Below are 21497 nucleotides of genomic sequence, written 5' to 3'. Positions count from 1 at the left end.
CTACATATTTCCTTAATATATAATTTGAGTACACAGCTCATTACAAAAATAAAAACATCACAATTATTCTTAATATTGTCATCACTGGCTAATGCATAATACCTAATCTCCACCTCCTGGTTTACGATTTATGAAAGAAGCCAATGTCTTCAATAAGGCTCGAGCCTTCTCACAATCAGGATTAAACAAATGAAACACATGCTTCTCTCCTTGTGTCTCCACAATCCCCACCTCCCCATCCCACCCACTCTTCCTCAATGTCTCATAATAGAGCAAACCCCTGTCTCTTATATCATCATTCTCAGCAACAAGAATCAGCACCCTGGAGCAACCTAGCTTCGACAGCCTCGAATCCTCAGCCGGGTTTATCCTTGGATCATCGAACCCGCTTGTCGTCGGACACGAAAAAAGCCATGATCGGTCCTCCACACCTGTTCCAGCACTTTCTTTTCCTGCAAAATAGGGCTGAACCAGACAAGCTCCTACCAATCTCACTCCTGGCAAACCTTCAACGCCAGCCTGCGCTGTCATGTTGTGCACAATACTGCCTCCAATGCTGTCCCCAGCCACAAAAAGTCTCTGAAAATCAGCATGTTCTCTCAGCCAGGCCTCAGGGCCTTCACCATTACAATGAGAAGCCACCCACTGAAGTGCTACCTGTAAAAATATATGATGATCGAGAAAAGAATATAAAAGAGAAAGGAAAGGAGAAACAGTGAGATAAGTTGATAAAAACATTATGGCTCTCTCTTGTATAGAAGTATATGATAAAGAGTATTACAATGGTCTATATCTCTAGAAAGCCGAAGAGTATAGTAATCAGGGGCAGAATTAGAATTAATAATTGAGATTACCTTAGAAAATAGAACATTTTAGAAAAAACTTAATAATTGTGGCTATTCTAATCAGACGTGACCATAGTAGCACCAACTCGCATAGGGACTGCTAGGAGGGACCTAGAAAAACTGTAGGCGCACTTTCAAAACCAGCCAACTATAGCTTAACTGCCCACCTCACCAAAACATTGATGAGACTCAAGGGGATAATACAAATAAGCGGGGGTCCAACTCATGCCCTTGCATAGTTGCATTATCTAAGGCCTTATGAGAATGCCCATGAGACCATCGAACCACCGCCTCTTGGTGGTTGGAAAAAGCTTAATAAACAATCATATATCTACCGATGTAATAATGAAAACATTGGATTATTATCACTTGTAAAAAAAATATATATTGACACGACATCCCCAATTGTATATATATATATATGGCAATAGTAAATAACATAACTCATGATAATAAAAAAAGAAATATTAATTATTTAGTACATTATTATATAACTAATATACAGCAACTGAAATATCAATTAACCATTAATTTTTTTTTTTTTTAAGCTTTTGATTATCCAAAGACTATTTTAACAATCAATTATATTGCAGTCCTATATCAGTCTGATAAAGTCTAAATAACATTAGTCTTGGTGAACAAATAAACTTAAAACTAAAAAAGAATAATAAGCTCTAAAAAAAAAAAAAAAAAAAAAGGTAAAGCCTAATTTAAAGAATATATATATAAAAATATTCAAACCATACCCACGAGTCTTCGTAAGCTATCGGCGCGGGGTGCTCTGGGGCTAATCTGTAATCAACAGATACAGCAACTATCCGAGCCTCGGCTACCAGAGAAGCCACGTGATTATGATACTCTGCACAAAACGGAGAACCCATGAAGAGACCGCCGCCATGATAGTACACCAGGACAGGGATCTTCTGGCCTGGGCTTATGCCGCCGGGAATGAAAATACGAGCTGTTAGGCCGGTTTCTTTAACAATTTTAACATCTTTGGTGGAAATGCCGCCACTTGCCGGATTGATCGACAGAGGGACTACGTCGGTGCCGAAGAACCTCTCCACTCGCCCGTCTTTGTACGCGCGGAAATATGGAAGGAATTCGTGTGCTACTTCCTCACTTGTCTCTGAATCCATTGTTGAAGCAAGCTGGAGAGGGAAGAACGAATATTATAGTCGTCGGTCCAATAATTATTGCAAGAATCTTTTACTTTATTCCAAGAATCTTTTACATGTTTTTTCATTACTAGGTTGGGGCGATAGAGGTAGTGCGGGGATTTGTCGCAACGTGACTACTTTTAATGACTGGCCCTTGAAAAAATGACCCTACTGAAAAGGGTATGAAATCAATGCAACAAAAAGAAAAAAAAAACTGTATGAAATGATCATGATACTGACGGTTGGGGTGTAAAAAACAAGAGAAATGATACATTCTAATAAAGTTCTCACAATTTTCCCATATTTGATGAGATGGCACCATTATTTTATTTTAATTTCTCTCTCCGTCTCACAACTCACGATGCAAAAGTATGCCAAAATTTCAAAATGAACCAAAAAACATAATGGTGCCATGTCATCAAATATGGGCAAATTGTGGAAACTTTATTATAAGAGAATGTATCTTTTCACAAAAAACAAATAAAAAAAAAAAAAAAACCAACATCTAACCGAAAAACTGGTTTTGAAACGGGTTGGAAAAAATTGATAACAGATACCTGGTTTCGGTTTCTAGCTTTTGACATTTGGTTGTAACCGGATAACTCGGTATATATATAAAATAATTTTTTTTATTTTAATTTTTAATTTTTTTGGAGGTATTTTTAAACATTAAATTTTTATGGCATTTGTAAACATTGGATTTTAAGGGCATTTTTAAACCATGAATTTAAGACATTTTTAAACATTTGATTTTTATTTTTTTTAGGCTCAAAAAGCCAAAAACAATGATTTTTTAGGATTTTTTGGGATTTTTTATTTTTATTTATTTATTTATTTATTTTAACAATCACAACAAAGCCCAACTTATTGGACAAAAATGCTAATTGTGTTTTTAAAAAAACTGGGCAAAAAACTGTTAAATTAAGCACAAAAAGTAGACACAATACTTCAAATAAGCTCAAAAATTAGGCCCAACACTTAAAAATAAGCCCAACATTAATTTTTTTAACAAAACTGATTACACAGTCCGGATAACCGGGTGCTAACGGTTTTCCAAATTTTTTTTTTTAAAAAAAAAAATGAGGGACCGGGTTGACACCCCTACTGACGGGAGTTGTTTTAGAATATAAGAGAAATGGAATTGAAAAAAAAAAAAAAAAAGCATTAAGAAATATTGTAGTTTGGGGGTTACAGTGGATTACGTCCGTGACACACACAAAAAAATTAGGTGCGTAAATTCAGCCTGTTATAACTGATCACCAACTGGTAACCGGGTACCAATTGGTAATCGATTATTGGCGAATCAATTTAAAACTAGTAATTGGGTACTCCGGTCCGGTTACTAATTTTTGTATTTTTACAAACTCGATTATGACCGGTAATCGGGTATATATATATATAGTAGAGATTATTTAGTGTTTTTAGTGTTTAATCTTGAGAAAACCTTTTATCAGGATCATCTTAATAACACCTATTTTACAGTTCCCAATTAATAACCGACACATAAGCAAAAACATAAAAAGTGCACAAAAATAAGTTGGACCAAAATACACTAGATTTTTTTGTGATAAAATCCCTCAAGGGTTAACCTTTTATCTCTATGTTTTAGTTTTAAATCCAAAAATGAGTTTTGAGGGATTAGAAATGAGTTTCGAGGCATTAGAAACGAGTTTTGGGGCATTAGAAATGGGTTTTAAGTCATTAGAAACAGGTTTTGAGGCATTAAAAACGTGTTTGGGGGCATTAAAAATAGGTTTTGAGGCATTAGAAACGGGTTTTGGGGCGGGTCACGGCCGGCTGGGTTTGAGGCGTTCACCGTCGGCTAGACCCGTGGGTTCGGTGAGACCCACGTGGGTCTTGCCGGCTATGGTTTTTTTTTTTTTCTCTGATTTGGTGTGATTGTTATCACTTTTATTTTTTGCATTTTTCTTAAATTGATGAGGTGTCATATGGTAATTGGAGGCTATAAAAGAGGTGTTATGAGGATGAACCTGATAGTAAGGGCTCTCTTTAATCTCATAAGAACAATAAGAATGAGATTTTAGGTTTTTTTTTTTAAAACAACCACAACAAAGCCCACCTTGTTGGGCCAAAAAGTCCTTAATTATTTTTAAAAAAGTGGCCAAAAACATCTAAATTATGCTAAAAAAGTAGGTCCAATACTCAAAATAGGCCTAAAAAGGCTAAAAAAAGCTCAATTTTTTATACACCTAGTTATCGGTCTGGTGAACCAGTTACTAGTTCCGGTTTTTAAATTTTACCAATTGGGTACCCTGATTCCAGTTATTGGTTTTAGCCAATAACTGGTAACGGGAACCGGGTTTTCACACCTAAGAAAAATGTGTTTCTCATTTATCTAAATTTAACTTAAAACTCCTGAACTTCTATTGATTTTGAGAAGAGCTTCCTAAATTAAAAAAAAAAAAAAAAACTCTCAATTTTACCCACTGAACTTTTAATTTGATGTAATGTACCCCCTGTTTATTTCTAGACGTTCAAAGTGATAAAATAAGCTTTATATCCCTGACATTTTAAAAAAATTTCAAATTTACCCTACTTACAAAAAAAATTGATGGGTAATTTGATCTTTTTAGTGGTTTCCGTTAGGGTTTAACCGCAAAAATTGACGGAGGGGGGGGTCAATTGCATCAAATTGAAAGTTCAATGAAAAATTGAGAGTTTTTTGAAATTTGAAAGTTATTCTCAAAACGCGTAGTAGTTCAAAAATCCCAAGTGAAGTTATTCCAATTTTTTAAAAGAAATGCTCTACGCAACCGGTGTTAAATTGGTTGGGAATTAATATGACTTATTGAGCTTTTTACTTACCCGTGTTGGTTTCCATTTTTCAAGTCGGGATGAAGCACAATAGGAGGTAGAAAACAAGTTCAACGTGGAAGTAAGTCATGTTATGACATATTTTAGTTAAATCATTTTCAATTAGTGCCTATGGGCACAAGAGAGAGAATTATTTGTCCTACTCTTTTTATTATGCCATGTTTAAGACCTTTACATTTCTACATTTATGATTAGTAGCGTATTTTTAAACTCGTGTATGTTTAATGTTCTAGTTAGTGCTCTATACATCCATTCATGACCTTTGAAAAATGAATTCTCTCTATTTCATTTGAATTTTTGCTTACAAGGCTCCGATGATTCATTTCTTGGCCTTTGGGTCTCTTAGTTAATCAACCCTAATGTGTTGAATTTTTAATAATAATAATAGTGTTATAAAGGAAAGAATTGCGGAAAAAAAACAAGAATAGTGAGAAATTGATACTAATTATTATCTCATTGAATTAAATGAAAGATTAGATTACACTTTATATACGCAAGCTAATCTACATAAACTGTTAAACTGTTTTACTGAACTAACTACCTCTAGCTAACTAATTAACTAATTTCATCCCTTAACAGGTTGATGACTTGGCTGCGTAGTTGTGTGCTGGCATGTCCAATAAATAAGGTTCGAATTAAAGAAATTTATGGACCTAACTCATCTTATAAAATCGATTATATAGGAAATGGTTGCTCATTTCTTATAAACATGCTCAAGGTCTTGTCCACAAGCAATGTGAGATTATTCTTCAACACCCTTCCTCACGTTGAGACCAATATTTTTTATGGTCCTTGTCACAAGATAAGTAGTGTGGGCCTCATTCGTCCTGTGGTCTCATAAAACAGTTCTATCGGAGATGATTACTTATTTCTTATAAAAATGACCAAAATCTTGTCCACAGGCTATGTGAAATTATTCATCAACATCAACATCCCATATGTAACATAACAAGTGAGAGACAAGATAGAGCATGGAAAGTGTCAGTCGAAATGGTGATATGATCACATGGATAATCGAAGCTTCTATTTTTTTTAAAAAGAAAATTTTTTAAAAAATTATTTAATTCTAGTAGCTCGCGTTTTGACTCAACCAAGATGTGTTTCTTAAAGGATTTTGTTTCGACACTGTAGCAAAAATTGATTTATATAAAAAATAAAAAAAAGTAAAAATGTTTGGTATGAAAAATTGAAAAAAAAAATTTATTTTGTAGTAATTTTTTTAATTTTAATATTAATAAAAAGTTATTGATGTGATGTAAAAAGTAAAAGAATGCTAGAAGCATGAAAAAGTGAGATGAATAATAACAAATCAAAATCGTTTAACAAACGGGATCCAAATGAATAACAGTAGTTGAGACAGTTGGATGTAGACTTGGTCTGATTAGATGTTGATTTGGATTGAGCAATTGGTGGTATCATTGAAAATATGTTCTAAAATCTTAAAAGTTGATTTGGATTGAGCAATTGGTGGTATCATTGAAAATATGTTCTAAAATCTAAAAAAAGTAGAGCAAATCGACCCAATGGCCCCTGAAAAGCTGAAACTTTTGTTTGTGGATAACATAAAGTAGTCTCAGTTACTCGTAGAACAAAAATCTGACCAATAATCGTGAGATTATTGTAATTAGTGCTACCGATAATTCAAAAAACTGACCGTTAGGTTTGTAGAAAAAATGATGCTACAGTTTTCGTTCTTTTCTTGAAAAATCTATTTTTAAAAATTGTACGACTGTAATTTAATCTTTTTGAAAGTTAGGTAGAGTTTGCCGGTAATGCAATGTAGGATATTATTGTACGACTGTAATATAGTGGTCTTTTTCATTTCTGTGTTTTATCGTTTTTTTTTTTGTTCTTCAGATTATATGAAACTATATAATCAGTCAGTATTTGTATATCTTCATTAACCATAATTTGTAAGTTGATTTTTTTTAGTTATATTAATATTTTTGTTTGCAGATAAAAGTTGAAAATTTATGGGTTAACGTGCTTGAATGAAAATATAACACATATATAATTGATTAGTTGTTCGTTTTTCATGAGTCAAACGCCATGATATTTTCAGCTCAAGAATGTGATTTAGCCAAAAAAGCATTTTCTGTTTTATGTAAAAACAAATGGGGATTGAGAATAGTGATCCACAAGCAACAATTAGCTCCCTAATATTAATATGTAGAACACACATAGCATTAGCCATGTAGATAGATGTATATGCAACAAAGCTAAACCACAAAATTCTCACTCTTCAAGCCAACAAGTGTCACAACTTATTATTGATATTGCTAACACAACTTAAAGAGACCAATTTCCTTCTCCCACAAAATGATAATAGATATGCCAAATTACTCTTAGTTGATGAAGGCAGCAAATATTTTGACTAAATCAATAGCCTTCTCACAATCTGGCTTCTTCAGGTGGAAAACATGAGCCTCTCCTTCATGCTCCACAACCTCAACATTTCCCACCCACTCACTTTTCTTTAATTCTTCATAGCACCCCACCCACCCACACACCTCTTAAATGGTCATTTTGAGCAAAACATATTAGTACCCTTTGACACCCTAGCCTGCTCAGATCCTCTGCGGACGGTTTCAGCCTAGGATCCTCCAACCCATCATTCGTTGGACACATGTACAACCACATGTGATCATCCTCCTTACGAGATATGCTAGAATGCATTCTGGAGACCACATTTTGCCCATCAGGAGTTTTAAAATGAAAAAAAAAAAAAAAAAAAAAAAGGTCTCTGTTCCCTTTCGGCTCTTCAAATGAGTTCCTAAAGGCTGGTTAACCCAACCTATGGTTAACCCATTAATAAAAATAAAAAATAGAAAAGAGAAAAAAACTTGAAAGCACGCGAGTGAGGGTTTCATTTTTCATTTTCCCTCTGCTCCTCACTCTTCACACGCCGCTCTCTCTCTCTCTCTCCCGGACCTTCCGCCTCCGCCCACCACCATCCACTTCCGGCAACGAGCGCCACCCGCGCACTACCATCGGCAATGCCCACCCACCGAATCAGCTCGAAATCCGGCGACGACGCCCACCGAACTCCACGAGCGGATCGTCAACGCCCACGATCCAAGATCCGGCCGGCCGAACGCCACCCACGGCACCAGATCAGAGGATTGTTTTGTCAAGATCCGTTTTTTGCAGCTGATTTGGTGATTGGAATTTGGAAATGGGATTTTTTCATGGTTTTACTGTTCTTATACCATTCTTTTCGATTGTAATATCTAACATGGTTTAAGAGATCTTGATAGTGCCTTTTGTGTTTGATTTGTAAAGAGGGATGCTATTTTGAGGTTATTCAAGGTTTAGATGCTTGGATTTTTCAAGTCTGAATTTTTAACGAGCTTGTGGGTCTAGTTTCGATTATAATATCTAACATGTGTCGTGTTTTGCTCCCCTGCTTCGGTTTTGCTTCACTCAATAGTTCGGAAAATTTTATTCCCTTTGATTTTCGGTTGTTGGTTGAGAATGTGTAAATTTTCTTGGCTTATTTTCTGGTAACCACCGAATGTGGTGATGTGTGAACTGTGAAATTTGCTGAGCTTCTCCCGAATGGATATTTGGTCTTCAAAAAAAAAAAACCTTTTGGGCCGTCTCCGTTAGCATGAGATGCGACCCATTGAAGCCCGCCCATGAGTCTCCGTAGCAAGCGGGTAGGTGCCGCTCGGAAATAGCCCGTACTCAACCGAGACGGCAATGGCGTTGGATTTAGCAGCCAATGAGGCGACCAGCTTGTGAAACTCTGAAGAGAAGGCGGACTGAAACGGCAATGGCGTTGGCGTTGGATTTCGCCGGCTCTCTCGCCCTTGTTCATCCCTCTCCTCTTGCTCCGCTTCGTCTTCTGCCCCGAAACGGCACCGTTTGATTCCTGATTGCAGCAGCAGACGATCCTTACTCCGCCAGAGATTGGCGTCGTCCGCCTCTTCGCTTAACTTCAGAAGAAGCTTATCCGCTCTCTCCCCGCGCTGTCGCCACTCCCCCGCTCACTCTTCCTCAGGTATCCTTCAAACCCTAACTTTTTTTTTTTTTTTTAAAAAAAAAATGCATTTCGTTTCCCCGATTAAAACGTATAGCTTTGGTGACTCTGAGAGTGGTTTTCGTGGGGGCAGAGTTTGCAGGGGTGCAGGATGAGGTTGCGGAGAAGCTCGGGTTCGAGAAAGTGTCCAAACAGTTCCGAAAGCTGTGCCTTTCACACACAGGAAGACCGGTGCGGAGGTCATGTCGGTGTCGAACGACGATGAGAACAAGGTCTACGGCATTGTGTTACGCACGCCTCCGTGAGTGCTCTTTTTGTTCTTTTTTATTTTATTTTTTGAAATTTGCTTAGTGAAGCCTGTAAGTAATAACTTAATTGAGTTTTGCATATAGCAAATTATCGGCTGCCTGGTAAATTTGAATAAGTGGAGGTGATTGAGTCAGTTGTCAAATATGTAATACTCAGAAACATTCAACCGAATGTTAAGAGTGCGTTTGGCATTTCTACAGTAGTGTTAGTGAGGAAAATCACACTCTTTTGAACTTTGGCGCAAATTACTCTCGTTTGTATGTAATTTATACTGCAGAAAATAACTGAGCTTATCGTTGGGTTCTTGGATCATCTTATGTTGGGAACTCCTGCTTCTCCATTAGGGAAAATCTTGCTGACATTGAAAATAACGAAGATATAATTAGTACAGAAGATCACGTGTAGACAGCAACTGAAAACTTTTAGGCCAAAATGAATTAGAGACTACCTGCATTTCTATAGTAACTCGATGAGGATTGTAATTTGTACAAGATGAATTTCTCTATTATAGGGGAAAAAACAGCTTTAGAGCCTTCCTCTGCTATTCTGGCTTTAATTAAGGGTTTCTCATACTTCAATGGCTCAAAGGGGTCCATGTCATATCCATTTACCCTATAAAACAAAAGGCAAAGTACACAAGTAAATATAAATAAAATAAGAGAAGGATGCCAGGTTTGTAAAGCAACAAAAAGCGGGATATATCTTACAATGGACTGAAGCACCAGCGACAAGCCACGAGGAAATGATCCAGTGTTGTTTTCCTTGAGAGAAAGTGGCTTAGGAGATGCCATGAATACAATTGAGTTTTCTCTCAGGGAAAACGACATTGGATCATTTCCTCGTGGCTTGTCGCTGATGCTTCGGTCCATTGTAAGATATACCCCGCTTTTTGTTGCTTTACAAACCTGGCATCCTTCTCTTATTTTATTTATATTTACTTGTGTACTTTGCCTTTTGTTTTATAGGGTAAATGGATATGCCATGGACCCCGTTGAGCCATTGAAGTATGAGAAACCCTTAATTAAAGCCAGAATAGAAAAATTCATCTTGAACAATCCTCATCTAGTTACTATAGAAATGCAGGTAGTCTCTAATTCATTTTAGCCTAAAAGTTTTTAGTTGCTGCCTGCATGTGATCTTTTGTACTAATTATATCTTGGTTATTTTCTATGTCAGCCTGATCCAAAGAAAGATTCTCGTGATGAAGAAGCTGAGAAAGAAATTAAGCTTTTTCTGAAGTTAAGCGAAGAGGTGGACGATGCCAATCTCTGGCGGAGTAAGGATCGTCTGCTGCTGCGATCGGGAATCAAACGGTGCCGTTTCGGGGTGGAAGACGAGGCGGAGCAAGAGGAGAGGGATGAACAAGGGCGAGAGAGCCGGCGAGTGGAGCGGAAGAAGTATTTGTTGCAGGCGAGAGAGCGAAGAGGGAAGTAAAAACCAAAAAGAAAAAGAAAATATGCATTATCTTTATGATTTTATCAGCTCTTACGGTGAATTTGAATTTAAATTTTATTGTATAAATATGCATTATTAAGCGGATGCATGGTTTATTTTCTTTGAAATATTTGAATGCAAGACTTTTTTAATTAGAATAATTTGGATCAATTATAAAAGGTATAATTTCTTCTTTTTTTTATTAGTGACATTCATCAATGGATTTTTTATTGATAATTATTAATAGATGGATTGAGCCTTATTAAATTTGATTTGTTAAGAGACATAACCAACCATTGAAATCGTCATTGTTTAAAATAATAATAAAAATAAAAATTTAGAACCGCAACATCAATCTTGTGGGAGATAATTATAAATGGACAACATTTTTTTATACACTGATTATACCGTAGGATTCACATAGGTGAAGGTGTATGTCTTACATATTTAATGGTTGATTTTCAAAAAAAGTGAATGAAAAAAAGGACGAGAAAATACTAAATTGCATTTTTCTTTTTTAATAGCATATACTTTTCACATTTTTTTAATGTCATTAATAAAAAAACATGTGTTTATAAAGAACACATATTACCTTTTTAGAGATTGTATTGTAAAAATTCCTATAACCCAATTTGTAAGAATTTTATGTACATTATGAAATAAAAATGTAATTTATAGTGTGGCTTTACCTTTGCCCTTTACAATAATAGTAATACCGCAAAATGGACATTTAAAAAAGAAAAAGAAAAAAGTGTTTCCACTTAATTCCTTATTGATTGATCTTTGATTAGATAATGGGAATCGCACATTTCTAATCTTTGTGTTTTTGTTATAAATAAATTTTTTTAAAATTATTTATAAATTTTCACGAACTACAATGGATCTGACTTTCCTCATCGAGTAAAGGTCCAATGCGCTAGGCTGCCTTTTCTCTCGCTAGGCAGAGGCGAAGCCCAAAGGATGCAGCTAGGGACCGTAGCACATGGGTTAACTACAACAAGCGCTATAAAAAGCCTGGAATGTAGAGTTCCATTAAAATCTTGGGCTTATTTCTGCATATAGGATCCGACGCGCGCGCGCGCATATATATATATATAGACTTTGTTTGTTTCGACGTAAAATGTTTTCCGTTAGAAAATGTTTTTAGCGATGCTCCATCAAGGTCTCAGCGGTTGGGTCCCGACAATGTCTTGGCTCGGTCCCAACTAGTCCCAATGAGGTGTCTATCATATTCCAACAAATCTCGCACAACTTTTTGGCTAAGTTTGTTGATTTAAAAATGAAAAGCTCAAATTCAAAAAAATTATATTCGGTTTTCAAAAATTGAAACCATTTTACAGAAATTAATTAGAAGAATTTTGGGTCAAATAGAAAATATTTTTCGTTGAATATTATTTTTCGTAACACCGCCAAACACTGGAAAATATATTTATTCTTGAGACCTTTTACCTTTTTTGTTTTCCTTTTTTTTTTTAAAAAAAAAAATTAATATAAAAAGCCTTTTATAAATTAGGAAAAACTTTACTTAAAAATTAGGATCGGAGGAATTTTATGATCAATACTAATAAATTTTTTAAAACACACGTACACACACACACATATATCTATCTATATATATATAGACTTCGTTTGTTTCGACGTAAAATGTTTTTAGCAATGCTCCATCAAGGTCTCGGTGGTTGGGTCCCGGCAATGTCTTGGCTTGGTCCCAACTAGTCCCAACGAGGTGTCTATCATATTCCAACAAATCCCGCACAACTTTTTGGCTAAGTCTGTCGATTTAAAAATAAAAAGCTCAAATTCAAAAAATTATATTCGGTTTTCAAAAATTGAAACCATTTTAGGGAAATTAATTAGAAGAATTTTTGGTCAAACAGAAAATATTTTTCGTAACACCACCAAACATTGGAAAATATATTTATTCTTAAGACCTTTTACCTTTTTTGTTTAAAAAAAAAAAAAAAAGTTAATATAAAAAGCCTTTTATAAATTAGGAAAAACTTTACTTAACCTCCTGAACTTACACGTGTTTTGAGTAATTTAGGATATCTCTCTCCGTTAGGATTTTTCATTAAATATTGTCAAAATTTTCAAAATACCCATTTTTACTAAAAAAATAAAATAAAAAATTGCAAAGATTCAAGCGTTGGTCATGATTTAATGGAATTTGCAAAAATACTTACACCTGAATCTTTGCAATTTTTTATATATTTTTTTAAAAAAAGCATGGGTATTTTGAAAATTTTGACAATATTTAACAGAAAATCTTACCGAAAAAAAAAGGTTTGATTCCCTAAATTAATAATTTTTGAACTTTGAAAAAAGTAACTTCAAAACACATGAAAATTCATGAGTTTTGTAAAATTTTCTCTATAAAAAGGGGATAAAGTCCACTTAATCCCATCAAACTACCACCCCAATGATAATCTACCCCCAAACTATCAATTGCGACAATTTATTCCCCAAACTACCAAAACAATGACAAAATTACCCTTACTAAAATAAAAACAAAAATATTAAAATTTAATTTTTTTTTTCTTCAAATTTTTAAGGGTATTTTTGTCTTATTGAAAATTCTTTAGGGGTAATTTCATCATTTTGCTAACATTAGGGGTACATTGTCATTGTTTTGGTAGTTTAGAGGGTAAATTATCATAATTGATAGTTTGGTGGTAAACTATCATTGGAATGGTAGTAAGTGGACTTTACCAAAAAAAAAAATCTTATTTTAGAGCATTAGTCAATAAAATTGCTTGTCTGCTAGATAGTCTTTTTTTTTTTTTTTTTTTTTTTTTAAACCATCCAACAGCCAAAGATGCACGTGCACCTCCTATTCTGTCTGAGAAATGATAAAGATATAATTTTTTAGCACAATTTTGGTCCAACTTTTCCCTTATGTGATCATTTTTTATTTTAACAAAATAAAATAAAATAAAATAAAATAAAAAAAATTTTGAAGCAATTACAACCTATGTGATCCTTTTTTTATTTGGTATTTTTTTTAAAAAAAAATTATCATTTTCTTCATAATAATGATTTTCGTTTTTTATTTTTTTAAAAAAAAACTAAATAAAAAATGGACCACATAAGATGTTATTGCTTCAATTTTTTTTTTAATTTTTTTTTTTTAAAAAAACAATTAAAATATAAAAAAGAAATTGAGTAAAAATTGTGCCAAAAAATTGTGTATTTATTGTTGTCTTTTAATAAAGCTATGTCTCACTCTAATAATTAACCAGACACGAATCCTCTCCAGTTGATGGGTAGGATCTCTCCTTAGAGATCTTAAGGTGATCAACCCGCCACATGGCACATTAAAAAAAATAATACTATTTTATTATTTTACTTTTAAAAATAAATAAATAATAAGAGAATAAAACATTAAAAAAAGAAAAAAGAAGGGTGGTTGGCCACCTCATGTTGGCCATAGGGGGTGGCCGAATCACCCCCAAGGGCCATGGGGTGGCGTCGGCCACCCCCCATCGCTTGGCCTTTGGGGTGGCTTCGGTCACCCCCATGGGCCGGTTCGAGGTGGCCGAAGCCACTCCTATGGCCCTTGGGGGCAGTTCGGCTACCTTCAAGGACCAAATCAAATTTTTTTAATTTAGCCCTTGGTGATGGTTCGGCCATCAAACAGGCCCATGGGGGTGGCGACACCACATCGCCACCCCCATGTCCCAATATGTGGTGGTCGGCCACCCCTGTAGCCAACATGGGGTGGCCAGCCACCCTTCTTTTTTGTTATAATTGTTTGTAATTTTTTATTATTTTATTATTTATTTATTTTTAAAAGTAAAATAATAAAATATATATATATATATATTTTTAATGCGTCATATGACGAGTTGATAGCCTTAGGATCTTTAAGGAGAGATTCTATCCATCAACTGGATCCTCTCCCGAAGAAATTCAGAGGCCACCTCCACGCCGCTAGTGACCTTCAAAGCCACCCTGTGGTCAACATAGGTGCCAGTCACCTTCCTTTTGTTATAATTTGTTGTAATTTTTATTATTTTATTATTTATTTTTTTTTAAAAAAAAATAATAAAATATTATTATTTTTTTAATGTGCAATACCGTGAGACGATGGCCTTAAAAGTCTTCAAGGAGAGATTCTATCCAGCAACACTAAATCCTCTCCAGGAGAGATCCAGAGGATCCTTGTCCTAATTAACCATCATGAAAGCTACATGTGGCCTTTTGAGTCCCTTTCACAACCCCCCTCTTTAATAGGTATCCAGACCCCTTTCTGACTCTTTAAAGCTTTTTCTTCCTCCACCACGTGAAATGTCATTTCTTTGTCTCCCTCTCTTTTTACGTTAACCAGGCCTCATCCTTCAAATATCTCAAAACCCCTTTCATCGCTATTTCACTACCATCTAACTCTAGCCATTACCATTCATCTCCGATAGACTCTTTGAACAACCAAGTACTCCATGAGTTTCGCTTCTTCCGTGTATACAAAGATGGTCGTATCGAAAAATTCCATTCCATCCACAAAATCCCTCCGTCCGAAGACCAAATCACCGGGGTGAGATCCAAAGATGTCGTGATTTCATCTGACCCTGCTGTATCCGCCCGAATTTTCCTACCCAAGATCCATGACCGGACCCGGAAACTTCCTGTGTTGTTCTACATCCATGGTGGTGGCTTTTGCTTTCAGTCCGCCTTCTCTCCAGAGTTCCACAGGTTGGTCAGCTCATTGGCCGCTAAATCCAACGCCATTGCCGTCTCGGTTGAGTACGGGCTGTTTCCGGAGCGGCCCATACCCGCTTGCTACGAAGACTCATGGGCGGGGCTTCAATGGGTCGCATCTCATGCCAACAGAAACGGCCCGGAGCCATGGTTGAACGAGTACGCTGATTTTGACCGGGTCTTCGTTGGTGGGGACAGTGGAGGAGGGAACATTTCTCATACCTTGGCAGTTTGGGTTGGGACACTCGGGTTACCGGGCGTGAAGCTTGTTGGGGTGATTCTGGTGCACCCGTTTTTTGGTGGTATGGAGGATGATCACATGTGGTTGTACATGTGTCCAACAAATGGTGGGCTGGAGGATCCTAGGCCGAAACCGTCCACAGAGGATCTGAGCAAGCTAGGGTGTGAGAGGGTACTCATATTTTTTGCACAAAACGACCACTTAATAGATGTGGGTAGATGGTACTACGAGGAACTAAAGAAGAGTGAGTGGGCCGGAAATGTTGAGGTTGTGGAGCATGAAGGAGAGGCCCATATTTTCCACTTGATGAAGCCAGATTGTGAGAAGGCTATTGATTTAGTCAACAAGTTTGCTGCCTTTATCAACAAAGAGTAATTTGGGCATGTCTATTATATCTATTTCTTGTTTTTGTGGGAGAAGGAATTTGGTCTCTTCATGATTTATGTCATCTTTTTAGTGTGTACCAATATTAAAACTCTTTTATGCTATATTGTTTAATGAATTTATTTATGTTGATTTTGAATTGAGAATTTTTTTTTTAATTGATAAATAATTGTGGTAGCAAACCTTCAAAATTCCATGATTTATTTTTCTTTTTTTCTATTTATATTTTATGTCTTTATATTTTTATATAATTTGTATTTTGTATCGAAGGTAACACGTGTTGCAATATAATTGGCCATAATATGGCACTTTGATAGTTTTCATTTTGATCGGAAGTTATGCATATGGACCTGTTTTGAGTTTTTTGCTTACCACATAGAGTCTCTTGAGTCAATTTTTATACCCTAAATGGTTTTTTTTTTTTTTTTTTTGCCTCAAAAATTTATTTGAGAGTCGGGGTGGAGCTAGAATTTTAGATGCTAAGAGGCTAAAAAAAAAAAAAAAAAAAAAAAAAAAAAAAAAAGGTAAGAGGGTAAAATTTTTATTTTCAAAGAATTAAGGTATTAAAAAAAAAAAAAAATGGGAAGCCCCAAAGTTCTCAGTTGTTTCAATCTCCCTTCATTTCTACCTATCTCGTGGGCAATTATCTGAAAGTACCATACTGCCCCGATATGCTTCCCAACATAAATGAGATCAAATTTGGGTTGTGCCATGATGAGTGCCTCCAAATTTTAAATTCCTTCTCTAATCATGCCCCAAAAATTTTTAGTCTCCTTTCAAACCCAAGGGCTCCTGGAGTGGTGCAACAACCCCTGAAGCTCAAGGGGTGGTTGCACCACTCCGAGGGTTTCAGGGCTGTTACAACCACCCTTCAAGGGTTGACAACGTCAATAGTCGAAGGGTTTGATGTTGTTGGTGTGTCCATGCCATCATCTATGTCAAGCTAAGGGAGGTAGAAGAAAGTTTGGATTTTAGTTGACTGAAAGGAAATCTAGTTTAATTATTATTATTTTTTTTTCTAATCGAATAAGGAAATTGTTACATGGGAAGATCTTGCCACTCCTAATCCAAAAGGAAGAAGAATTTGGTGATCCTAAAAGCGAAAATGGGATAAGCTCCCCAACACTCGATCCAGAACAAACTAAAATAGTGTGATAATAATTACAAAATATAGGAAATAGGTCAAACAAATGACTCGGTTTTCTCAAACGGCCACTCAAGGTGATTTAAAATTTAATGCACACAAATATGTTACATATTATTTAACGAACAACCTGAATTTTTCAAATTCTATGCCCCTTCAATTAGGGAGAAATGCAGGAAACCCTAATATAGAAGGAGATGACATTACAACAATTCACATTATTGCCCTCATCGTTTCTTTCCACACCATTCATAAGGTTCATCATCCAAGATCGAGATTTAGCGTAATTTGTTGTCCGAATTGCATGCAATCACAAGAGTGTAACGCCTAGCTACCTCAAACAGGTGAGCCCCACACTTAACAAATCAGCCTCATACCCCACTCTACATGTGGCTGCCTTCATTACATACAACAAATAAATCTCATATGTATTCAGGGGCAACTCAATAAATGAGGCTTGACAAAAAGTTAGAATAAAATATTTTTTAATTTTAAGATATTAATATAATAAAATGTTATATTAAATATTTAAAAACCAAATTTTCTACCTTTTGACTTGTAAAATTACTAATTAAATTTTCATGTCCAAGTTTTGTTACTAATATATTATTCTCAATAGATAATAAAATGGACAATTATAAGTAGGATCTAATTAGTTGTATATTAAAATCAACGGTGCTTGATAATAAGGATAACATATAAAATTATCAAAGAAATAAGAATGATAGAACTAAGAATTAAAAGATTTAAAGAAGATATATATTCTTATCTGGTGCACCTGTTTTTTGGTGGTATGGAGGATGATCACATGTGGTTGTACATGTGTCCAACGAATGGTGGGCCGGAGGATCCTAGGCTGAAACCGTCCGCAGAGGATCTAAGCAAGCTAGGGTGTGAGAGGGTGCTTATATTTTTTGCACAAAACGACCATTTAAGGAGTATGGGTGGGTGGTACTATGAAGAATTAAAGGAGAGGCTCATGTTTTCCACCTGAAGAAGCCAGATTGTGAGAAGGCTATTGATTTAGTCAACAAGTTTGCTGCCTTCATCAACTAAGAGTAATTTGGCATATCTATTATCATTTTGTGGGAGAAGGAAATTGGTCTCTTCAAGTTCTATGGCATCTTTAAGTTGTGTTAGCAATATCAATAATAAGTTGTAACACTTGTTGGCTTGAAGGGTGAGAATTTTGTGGTTTAGCTTTGTTGCATATATATCTATCTACATGGCTAATGCTATGTGTGATCTACATATTATTAATATTAGGGGGCTAATTGTTGCTTGTGGATCACTATTCTCAATTCCCATTTGTTTTTACATAAAACAGAAAATGTTTTTTTGGCTGAATCACTTTCTTGAGCTGAAAATATCATGGCGTTTGACTCATATGAAAAACGAACAACTAATCAACTATATATGTGTTATATTTTCATTCAAGCACATTAACCCATAAACATTCAACTTTTATCTGCAAACAAAAATATTAATATAACTAAAAAAAATCAACTTACAAATTATGGTTAATGAAGATATACACATACTGACTGATTATATAGTTTCATATAATCTGAAGAACTAAAAAAATAATAATAATAACGATGAAACACAGAAATGAAAAAGACCAGTATATTACAGTCGTACAATAATATCCTACATTGCATTACTGACAAACTCTACCTAACTTTAACATCAATTTTTAAAAAAAGATTTTTCAAGAAAAGAACGAAAACTGTAGCATCAGTTTGTCTACAAACTAACAAACCTAACAGTCAGTTTTTTGAATTATTGGTAGCACTAATTACAATAATCTCACGATAAATGGTTGCATGTTTCACGAGTAAGTACTTGTCAATTTTTATTTATTTATTTATTTATAAAAAGAAAAGAGTGAAACTACTTTATGTTATCCACAAACAAAAGTTTCAGCTTTTCAGAGGCCATTGGGTCGATTTGCTCTACTTTTTTTAGATTTTAGAACATATTTTCAGGAATAAAGATTTTCGGCTGCCATGAGGCAGCTAAGCGTCAGATATCTGACACTTTTTTTTTTTTTTTTTAATTTGTTTTTTAAATTGAAGAAGAGAGATATTAAAGAGAAATTCAAATTTGAGGTGTTAGGACTAAATTTAGGATGATCAAATTGTTTTTAAGTGATACCATCCCTAAAGGATTAACCTTTCTTCCTTAGGTTTTAGTTTTAAACCCAAAAATAAGTTTTGAGGCATTGGAAACTAAATATTATCTCATAAAAATTAACAAAAAAAAATAACAAATTTTTTTTTTATTATTATTATTATTTTAAAATTTGTCCTACGCTAGGCTGCCAAATTTTGGCAACCGCATAGTAGGACTCTATTTTCAATGACACCACCAACTGCTCAATCCAAATCAACATCTAATCAAACCAAGTCCATATCCAACTGTCTCAATCAGTGTTATCCATTTGCTAAATGATTTTGATTCGTTATTATTTATCTCACTTTTTTCATTCTTCTAATATTCTCTTATTTTTTACATCACATCAATTACTTTTTATTAATATTCAAATAAAAGAATCACTACAAAACAAAATTTTTTCAATTTTTCATACCAAACATTCTTACTTTTTTTTTTTTTTTTTTTTTTTACATTAATCAATTTTTGCTACAGTATCAAACCAAAATCGTTTAACAAACACACCTTGGTTGAGTCAAAACGGCAGCTACTAGAATTCAATATTTTTTTATAAAAAAAAAAATAAATAATAGAAGCTTCAATTATCCATGTGATCATATCACCATTTCAACCGACACTTTCCATGCTCTATCTTGTGCTCTCACTTGTTATGTCACATATGGGATGTTTGTGTTGAAGAATAATTTCACATAGCCTGTGGACAAGATTTTGGTCATTTTTATAAAGAATGAGTAGTCTTCTCCTATATAACCTGTTATATGAGATGAGTTAGGCCCACAAATTTCTTCATGGTATCAGAGCTTACCACAGGACGAATGAGGCCCACACTACTTATCCCGTGACAAGGATCATAAAAAATAGGGTTAATAACTTTTTTGGTACCTGAGTTTTCACTTTTTTTATTTTTTTCCCCCTGAGTTTTAAAACATGACAAATCTAGTACCTAACTTATGGGGAAAAGACAAAATCAATACCTCCATTAGTTCCGTCAGTCCTAATTAATGGGTTTAGTAGGAAAATCAACAAGGAAAGCTTGGAACCCTAAAAAGTAAAAATAATTAAAAATTAAAAAATATAAAAAAATAAAAATAAAAATAAAAACGAGCTGCCACTGTTTGGTTGCCAAGAAAACAAGGGAAATAATGTGTGCCGAGTTGACAAGAATTTATTTTTATTTCAGACACTATTACATGTCCAAGTTCTTTCGGATAATTTCAGAGACTAGTTCTAAGCTTTCCTTGTTGATTTTCCTACTAAACCCGTTAATTAGGACTGACGGAACTAACAGAGGTATTGATTTTGTCTTTTCCCCATAGGTTGGGTACTAGATTTGTCATGTTTTAAAACTCAGGGGGAAAAAAATAAAAAAGTGAAAACTCAGGTACCAAAAAAGTTATTAACCCTAAAAAATATTGGCCTGATGTGAGGAAGGGTGTTGATGAATAGTCTCATATTACCTGTGGACAAGACCTTGAGCATGTTTATAAAGAATGTGCTGTTAGTGTGACTTGCCACCCATCACACGTGGGCCCCACTAGTTCTCTACTCCTTTTGGGTTTAGGAGACTTTTGTCCAAGTTTGTTTTGGAGTCCTTCTCTTACGTGTACTTGGACTCCTTGTTTGACTTATAGTAGAAGTCCTAGACCAACATGTAAAAGGAGACTTAAGCTTCTATATAAGGAACAAAGCACAAGGTGAATTTGTGTGTGCCAAAAACGTGAAGCACCAAAGAGAGGAGAAAAAGGAGAGAATTTGAGAGAAGGAGGTACAAGGGCAGCAAGGGTATTTTCTTCTTGGTGGTTTTTGGAGGAGCCAAAAACAAGTGATTAGAAGAAAAAGGGTGCTGCAGAGTGATAAAAGAAAATAGAGATTAATCGCCATCCGTGTTCCAGCAAAAGAAGAGTTTGTACATCTGTCTTTTGTATTCTATTTTGGAAATAATCTCTCTTGTGTGATAGTGAGATTTGAGTGTATTGGGGCTTTGGAATCTAATTGATTTTCTTTCTACTATTTTTGTACTCCATCTTTTGATAGTGAATTTTCTCCGGGTCGTCTCCGCCAGTGGATGTAGGCTTGTTAAGCCGAACCACTTAAATCTTTGTGTCGTGTGTGATTGCTTATCTTTGTTATTCCGCATTTTTCTTATTTTTCGCATCTCACGGGTCTTGGGAAATAGGATTAATTTCCTAATATGTGCAACTATTTCCTATAGAACCGATTTTATGAGATGAGTTAGGCCTATGAATTTCTTCAGTTCGAACCCTGTTTATTAAACATGTCAACACACAGCTAC

At 34.9% G+C, this 21497-nt stretch overlaps 3 protein-coding genes across 6 annotated transcripts; 2 read left to right on the top strand and 1 right to left on the bottom strand.

The window, feature by feature from the left end:
- Nucleotides 1-2012, bottom strand: LOC132166890 (probable carboxylesterase 2). Its single transcript, XM_059577741.1, has 2 exons — nt 1592-2012; nt 1-657 (listed from the first exon to the last, which is right to left on the bottom strand). Exons 1-2 carry the CDS (start codon nt 1982-1984, stop codon nt 103-105), a joined length of 948 nt encoding a protein of 315 aa, XP_059433724.1. The 5' UTR covers nt 1985-2012; the 3' UTR covers nt 1-102.
- Nucleotides 2013-7681: 5669 nt separating this feature from the next.
- LOC132167169 (presequence protease 2, chloroplastic/mitochondrial-like) lies at nt 7682-10770 on the top strand. Of its 4 annotated transcripts, XM_059578073.1 has the most exons (4): nt 7682-8843; nt 8956-9123; nt 10097-10214; nt 10308-10770. In XM_059578073.1, exons 2-4 carry the CDS (start codon nt 9065-9067, stop codon nt 10563-10565), a joined length of 435 nt encoding a protein of 144 aa, XP_059434056.1. In that variant the 5' UTR covers nt 7682-8843; nt 8956-9064; the 3' UTR covers nt 10566-10770. The 4 variants fall into 4 exon arrangements, 2 of the variants coding, with proteins under 2 accessions (XP_059434056.1, XP_059434055.1); XR_009438660.1 differs by lacking the exon at nt 10097-10214; XR_009438659.1 differs by having other exon boundaries at nt 9409-10770.
- A 4056-nt stretch (nt 10771-14826) lies between these two features.
- On the top strand, nt 14827-16015 carry LOC132167168 (2-hydroxyisoflavanone dehydratase-like; the record flags this gene model as incomplete). Its single annotated transcript, XM_059578071.1, has 1 exon — nt 14827-16015. A coding segment is annotated over one exon (1050 nt), but the record flags the coding sequence as incomplete, so codon positions are not given.
- Nucleotides 16016-21497: the final 5482 nt, after the last annotated feature.

This window comes from Corylus avellana, chromosome ca1, assembly GCF_901000735.1.
Source record: "Corylus avellana chromosome ca1, CavTom2PMs-1.0".
NCBI lineage: Eukaryota > Viridiplantae > Streptophyta > Magnoliopsida > Fagales > Betulaceae > Corylus > Corylus avellana.
This window is presented reverse-complemented; position numbering and strand designations above follow the sequence as displayed.

What these genes read in the sequence shown, in the direction of transcription:
- LOC132166890 (XM_059577741.1), bottom strand. Translation starts at nt 1,984, where the DNA reads ATGGATTCAGAGACAAGTGAGGAAGTAGCACACGAATTCCTTCCATAT. An exon ending in TAGCTTACGAAGACTCGTGG is followed by an intron (nt 658 to 1,591) that starts GTATGGTTTGAA and finishes ATATTTTTACAG; the next exon opens with GTAGCACTTCAGTGGGTGGC.
- LOC132167169 (XM_059578072.1), top strand. Translation starts at nt 9,921, where the DNA reads ATGAATACAATTGAGTTTTCTCTCAGGGAAAACGACATTGGATCATTT. An exon ending in TAGTTACTATAGAAATGCAG is followed by an intron (nt 10,215 to 10,307) that starts GTAGTCTCTAAT and finishes TTTCTATGTCAG; the next exon opens with CCTGATCCAAAGAAAGATTC.